The sequence below is a fragment of the Hypanus sabinus genome, chromosome 22, assembly GCF_030144855.1.
Source record: "Hypanus sabinus isolate sHypSab1 chromosome 22, sHypSab1.hap1, whole genome shotgun sequence".
NCBI lineage: Eukaryota > Metazoa > Chordata > Chondrichthyes > Myliobatiformes > Dasyatidae > Hypanus > Hypanus sabinus.
In genome coordinates this window covers 23789779-23796872 of record NC_082727.1, presented here as the reverse complement: position 1 = coordinate 23796872, position 7094 = coordinate 23789779, and the positions used below count along the sequence as shown (strand labels likewise).

General features: G+C 43.5%; 1 protein-coding gene across 1 annotated transcript; it reads right to left on the bottom strand.

Annotated features, from left to right (window-relative positions):
* Nucleotides 1-2212: 2212 nt before the first annotated feature.
* On the bottom strand, nt 2213-6577 carry LOC132379746 (neuropeptide Y receptor type 4-2-like). The gene is made up of 2 exons (XM_059948031.1): nt 6232-6577; nt 2213-4315 (listed from the first exon to the last, which is right to left on the bottom strand). Exon 2 carries the CDS (start codon nt 4171-4173, stop codon nt 3058-3060), a length of 1116 nt encoding a protein of 371 aa, XP_059804014.1. The 5' UTR covers nt 4174-4315; nt 6232-6577; the 3' UTR covers nt 2213-3057.
* Nucleotides 6578-7094: the final 517 nt, after the last annotated feature.

The following is a 7094-nucleotide window of genomic DNA, read 5'->3' as shown; positions in this document are numbered from 1 at the left end:
AAAACTGCAGATTCAGTTCACTTGTTCATTAGCAAGACTGGTGGCAGGGGAGCTGTGCTAGACTAAGCCACTCTGGGTGCACTGGAATCCATACGGGGTTGGGAGCTGGCCCCACCCATTGGTGCTGCTCTCCAGTATCTACTCTGTGCTAGCCTCCAGTGTTCACTTGGTGCTGCCCTCTGGTGTTTGCTCGATGCTGCCTTCCAGTGTTCACTCGGTGCTGCCCTCTGGTGTTTGCTCGATGCTGCCTTCCAGTGTTCACTCGGTGCTGCCCTCTGGTGTTTGCTCGATGCTGCCTTCTGGTATTCGTTTGGTGCTGCCTTCCAGTGTTCATTTGGTGCTGCCTTCCAGTGTTCGTTCGGTTCTGCCTTCCAGTGTTCACTTGGTGCGCTCTCTGGCATTTGTTCAATGCTGCCCTCCAGTGTTTGCTCAGTGGAAGAACAAGCTGGACCACCAGGACTACTTAATCATCAATTTATAGTCATGTCACTCAGGGACTTGGGATTTTTTTTTTAATTTTCTTTGTGACTGTATGTTTTTCTGAAATTGTAACTACTTGCGCTTGGCACTATGTGCTATGTGCTGTTGTTGATGTGCTTTGTACCTTGGCTCCAGAGGGACTCTGTTTTTTTGGCTATGTTCATATATGGTTGAATGATAACTAACCTTGAACTTGAACTCTCCATGTCCACTGTATCTAGGCCTTTCAATGTTTAATAGGTTTCAATGAGATCCCCATTCTTCTAAACTCCATCAAGCACAGGCTCAGAGCCATTAAACACTCCTCTTATGTTAATCCTTTCATTCCCGGAATCATTCTTGTGAGAACTTCTCCAATGCCAGCACGTCTTTTCCAAAACTGTTCACAATATTCCAAGTGCAATCTAACCAATGCCTTGCAAAGCCTCAGCATTACATCTTTGCTTTTATACCCCAGTCCTCCTGAAGTTAATATGAACATTGCATTTGCCTTCCTTACCACTGACACAGTCTGTAAGTTAACCTTTATGGAGTCCTGCAAGAGGACTCCGGAGTGCCTTTGCACTTCTGATTTCTGAGTTTTCTTCCCATTTAGAAAATAGTCTTCATTTTCATTCCTTCCACCAAAGTGCACGATCACAGACTTCCCGACACTGTATTCCACCTGCCACTTCTTTGCCCATTCTCCTAATCTGTCTAAATTCTTCTGCAGATTTCCTGCTTCCTGAGCATTACATGCCCCTCATATCATCTGCAAACTTGGCCACAAAGCCATCAATTCCATCATCCTAATCAATGACCTATAACATGAAAAGAAGCGGCCCCAATAATGATCCCTGTGGAACACCACTAGCTTTCTACCTAACTCCCAATATTCACTCTTCAAGTCCTGATCCCTTTTCCTACCCACGTCATTGGTACCAATAAGTAACACAACTCGCAGCTTTCACCCTTTAGAATTCTGTGGAACCGATCTATGACATCGCCGACTCTGGCACGTAGGAGGCAACATACTATCCAGGTGTCTTTTTCATGACAATAGAATATCCTGCCTGCTCCTCTAACTATGGATTCCACTCTCTTCTCTGTATGAAATCTCAGAGAAGCCTATTGTTTATCATCTGATTTTTTTTGAAGAAACAACTCCAAGTACCACTCACGCTGTAGAAGTTAAATGATGTATAGACATCTCAAACAATGTTCCTGCATTGAGAATATTATTGACCTTCAGAGAATGATATTTGTTACAGGAATATGAATGATATACATTCCACTTCATTTCCTTCTGAACTAACTTTGTTGCCCACTTACCTGTACCTAGTCGCAGCAAGCTTGCTGTCTTCTCCTACCATATTGCAGGACTCTGCATTACTCCAATTTTTGCCCCGACATTCTTCACTCCAATCTTAGCAGACGTGTCTTCCTTCACCTACGCACCCCCTCAGTTTTGCAATTCCCTCCCCACTCCAAAGGTGCTACACAAATCAAAGGAGCACAAGAAGATTGGAATCAAATTCCGCAGAGATTCTGTGGTAATTCCCCCTGAGATCTTTCTCAGCAGGAGGTCAAAGCCACTTTGAGCACAAGAGGAATGACAGGTTGTGTTAGTATCAAAACGACACCTGGTGACTCAAACGTCGCCACACGGGATGGTTTTAAGAGAAGTAACACTATCAAAATTTTCTTGCTGGGTTTTGTGATCTGAACGTCTCAGAGAAATGGCAGGCAAACATTCAATTTATTAAGTGTTTAAATTTGTGAGATTACATAAAATTAATGTTAAGTACTATTCTCTGCACAATACATAGGTATGTTGTCAGGGAAATGGGAAGTCAGCGGCAACGCACAAATTTGACCAGTCCTGTACCACAGAAGTGTACTCTTCCTAGTGTTTAACATTATAACGTACTGTAAGTGCCTTGCTTCTGACAAACAACTGCTGTGTTTCAATACGTTAGCAATTTATTGCCATAGGTCAAAAACAACTTTTGTTTCATCTTAACATTTTCTCTTAAGCATTACAAAATGAGAGCAATGTAGAAGACAGCAAACCATTTTGTCATAAACAGTACAACTATTGACAGAATCCATAAGTGGCTGAATCACATGTCACTTAGCGAACTATTCAGAAAAAAATGAGTACTGTACGTTACCAATCTGTTTGCACAAAGAACTGTACTTCACAGGCAAAGCTGAAGACTATTTTAACAAGGCACCAGAGAATCTCAGTGATAAATGGTTCCATGTTTCGACAAGTGGAATTTTGATCCTAAATTTTGCTGAGGAAGGTTATTAACCTACCTTATTTATAACATAATCTAAGATGTTCGAGTAACTATGTTGCGGCATAATTAACTGGCAAGAGATTTATAATTTATATTAGGGTTGGAATGGGAAACTGATTGAAACATTTTCTTGCCATATAACAATAATATTAGAAATAACTCAAATCAGATGGGGAATAAAATTAAACAGTGATAAATACAAAGTTTATTTGGAAAATTCCAAAGTCTGAAATATTTCTTTATTGGGCAGCATGCTTTTGCCTATTAAACTGGGAAGATGTCTAGTTCCTAATTATGACATAGTATTCCTACAACTCAGTCGCAGAGAAGTTTTAGAAAGTTCTGTATTCATGGTGGACAATGGAAAGTGTTCACAGTCCTCCTGCCTACTCCAGTCACAGTGAACGACGAGAGCCCAGAGCTCCTTTTTGAAGTTATTATTCAGGAAGCCGTAGATGATAGGATTGATGCAAGTGGAAGCCATTCCAGCCAAGTGGCAGAGGGAAAAGATGAGATTGTGATCACAATGCATCATTGCCTCCAGGTCCCAGTCTGCAATGAGATTGAATACGTTTAAAGGTAACCAGCAAAGTCCAAACCCAAGAACCAATAGACCAAGAATCATGGTTATCCTTCTGCCCTTTGTCATTCTGGACTTATCTTCAACAACTTTGTCCATTAAGTCTTTCCTTGTCCTTATTCTCATGTATATCCTGCCATAGCACACTGCGATGAAAACAAGGGGTGCACAGTATTGGAAAGCAAAGAGCCAAGTCACGTATATCAGCTTTTGTTGTCTGGTTGGCCATGATTCCATGCAAATCGCCTCAGTGGCCAACGGTGCTATGGGAGCAGGGAGGTCCATCAAAGGCTCACTTGTTAAAACATGAAAAATCACAAAAGGCAAAGAGATGAAGCAGGCCAGCATCCAGATGGCTAGTATGCTAAGATAAGCTTGGGTGACACTAGGCTTCCATCCTGTAGGGTTTATAATGAGCTGATGCCTTTCCAGAGCTATAATGACCAAAGAGAGAATGGACACTGTCACTGACAGGCACTGGACGAAGGGGATCATCTTGCACAAAACTTCACCAAAGATCCAGTAGTCCATCAGGGTGTAGACGATTGTAAAAGGGAGGCAGAAAACACAAATCATGATATCAGCAAAGGATAGGTTGGCAATGAACATGTTGGTTACATTAGATTTCCCCTTCTGCTTGGCGATCACACAAATTAAGCAAATGTTTCCCAGTAATCCACACACCATGACAGCGCAGTAGGAGGCCACTAGGAAACTGGTGAGGGCTGCTGACATTGGGCAGGGGTTCCCAAAGTCAGGGAAGTCCCAGGCCGATGTATTGAAGGGGAGGGAACAGTTATCAGACGGGTGAATGCGACCATCATCCATGGGGCAGCTCCAGTTTCTAGCTAAAGTTTCATTACTCACAAATACACAAGGAACTCTGATGGTTGCAGATTAAAGCCGCATTTGACTCCATCTTCAAATCAATGAGAAAGTGGGATGCAAACAACATGGCCGATGGAAACATCTGTTGGGGGAGAAAAATACAAAATAAAAACTGTTTAGGCAAAGAACAATTCTATTAGTGAATTATCCGGATTGAAAAGCACAGATTAAACAGGCTGGGCTTCATCCTGGAAAGAGCAAATGCAATCTTCAGCTCAAGTGTATACTGAGCAAAACTACTGAATATTTTTTGATGCAATGTGGACGCAGTTTGAAGCTTAATCAAGTATCATATCTGATAATGTTGTAAATCCACCAGTCTCAGTTCTAGCTTCCAGTGAACCCACATTCTCCCAGTTCTGGTAATACAGTGAACCCGCATCTCCCAGTTCTGGTAATACAGTGAACCCACATTCTCCCAGTTCTGGTAATACAGTGAACCCGCATCTCCCAGTTCTGGTAATACAGTGAACCCACATTCTCCCAGTTCTGGTAATACAGTGAACCCACCTCTCCCAGCGCTGGCAAAACAGTGAACCCACATTCTCCCAGTTCTGGTAATACAGTGAACCCACATTCTCCCAGTTCTGGTAATACAGTGAACCCACCTCTCCCAGTGCTGGTAATACAGTGAACCCACATCTCCCAGTTCTGGTAATACAGTGAACCCACATTCTCCCAGTTCTGGTAATACAGTGAACCCACATTCTCCCAGTTCTGGTTAATACAGTGAACCCGCATTCTCCCAGTTCTGGTAATACAGTGAACCCACATTCTCCCAGTTCTGGTAATACAGTAAACCCACCTCTCCCAGCGCTGGCAAAACATTGTAATACAGTGATCCCACCTCTCCCAGTTCTGGTAATACAGTGAACCCGCATCTCCCAGTTCTGGTAATACAGTGAACCCGCATCTCCCAGTGCTGGTAATACAGTGAACCCACATTCTCCCAGTTCTGGTTAATACAGTGAACCCGCATTCTCCCAGTTCTGGTAATACAGTGAACCCACATTCTCCCAGTTCTGGTAATACAGTGAACCCGCATCTCCCAGTGCTGGTAATACAGTGAACCCGCATTCTCCCAGTTCTGGTAATACAGTGAACCCGCATCTCCCAGTGCTGGTAATACAGTGAACCCGCATTCTCCCAGTTCTGGTAATACAGTGAACCCACATTCTCCCAGTTCTGGTAATACAGTAAACCCACCTCTCCCAGCGCTGGCAAAACATTGTAATACAGTGAACCCGCATTCTCCCAGTTCTGGTAATACAGTGAACCCGCATCTCCCAGTGCTGGTAATACAGTGAACCCACATTCTCCCAGTTCTGGTTAATACAGTGAACCCGCATTCTCCCAGTTCTGGTAATACAGTGAACCCACATTCTCCCAGTTCTGGTTAATACAGTGAACCCGCATTCTCCCAGTTCTGGTAATACAGTGAACCCACATTCTCCCATTTCTGGTTAATACAGTGATCCCACCTTTCGCAGCGATGTTAATATAGTGAATCCACCTCTCCTGATGTCGGTTAATACGCTGAATCCACCTCTCTCAGCACTGGTAATACAGTGAACCCACCTCTCTCAGCGCTGGCAAAACAGTGAAATCAGCTCTGCTAAGGCTGGTGAAGCCACCTCTCTCGCACTCCTGGCTCTGGGAATATATATACCAACCTTTCGTGCCGTTGGTAATACAATACACCCATCTCTTTTGTTGCTAATTATTTAGAGAACCCGCCCCTCTCGGCTCCGCGATTATAATAAAGCCACTTCTTCGCAAACTGTTTAACATAGACCAGTGCTCCTGAATTATTAAACTCGCCACCCAGTGCTTCAAATGCAATATTCCTCTCTCTCTGTTCTGCCTTTTGTTTTTTTTATTATCTCTATCACAGAACCCACTGGCTGGTAATTGTGTTACTGTCATGAGGATTTGATCAGTGGCGGCGCGGGTTTTGATCCATTTCTGCATTGTTACCCGTTTCATCCGGACGCTTACCTGGTAAAGCACAAGTTTTGGTTTGGAAGGAAGGTCCTCTCCGGGATGGGACGTTGATAGATGGTATTCTGTTTTCCGTTCTGTTCAGGTGCTTTTCAGTGCGGGTTACAGCGCTGGGTTGAAAGGTTTTTTTATTCGACGCTGTAAGGGCGCTGTTTAAATACTGTTCAATCGACCGTGAGGGTTGGGTGTGTGTAAGATGCGATCGCCCTCTCCCGGGATGCTAAGACAGAAAATGAATTCCGTTTTTACGGTCGAATCAATCTTCTTGGAGATCTAAACCTACCACACTTCTTCCCAATTCTACTTGACGCTAGGAAAACGCAATTGAAAAATAAAATGACATAACCATCGGGAAACTTTTTTTTAATCTCACCATGCCTTTTGCAGTTCCTTTCTCCAAACTGAGACGTGTAAAACCCCGAACCGACGGATCTGTCTGCAGTGAAGAGTTCTGCTTTATTAAAGGGACCGAGCTGTTACAGCTGTTTCTTGGTTGGGTGGTAGGGAAAATTGTTGTTGAAAGAGGCGAATTTTAATTCAAAGTCAAATTTATCGATTAATAAGAAAAAGTGTTAGATTAGTAAGAACATACTCACTCTGGCAAGGGGATGGGAACCAGACAGATTGGGCTGAGGATGGGGCAGTCTGTATAGAACTAGACCAGGCATGGGCAAACTACGGCCCGCGGGCCATATGCGGCCTGTTAAGCTTTTTAATCCTGCCCGCAGAACTTGATGAAATTATATTAATAAACCTTGTTAACGTTTTTTCCCCGCAATTCTGGCGTTTTCCCAATAGATGACGCACTCTATATACACTTGTGGCGACCCATTTCCTGGCACATCCGAACCGGCTCACAA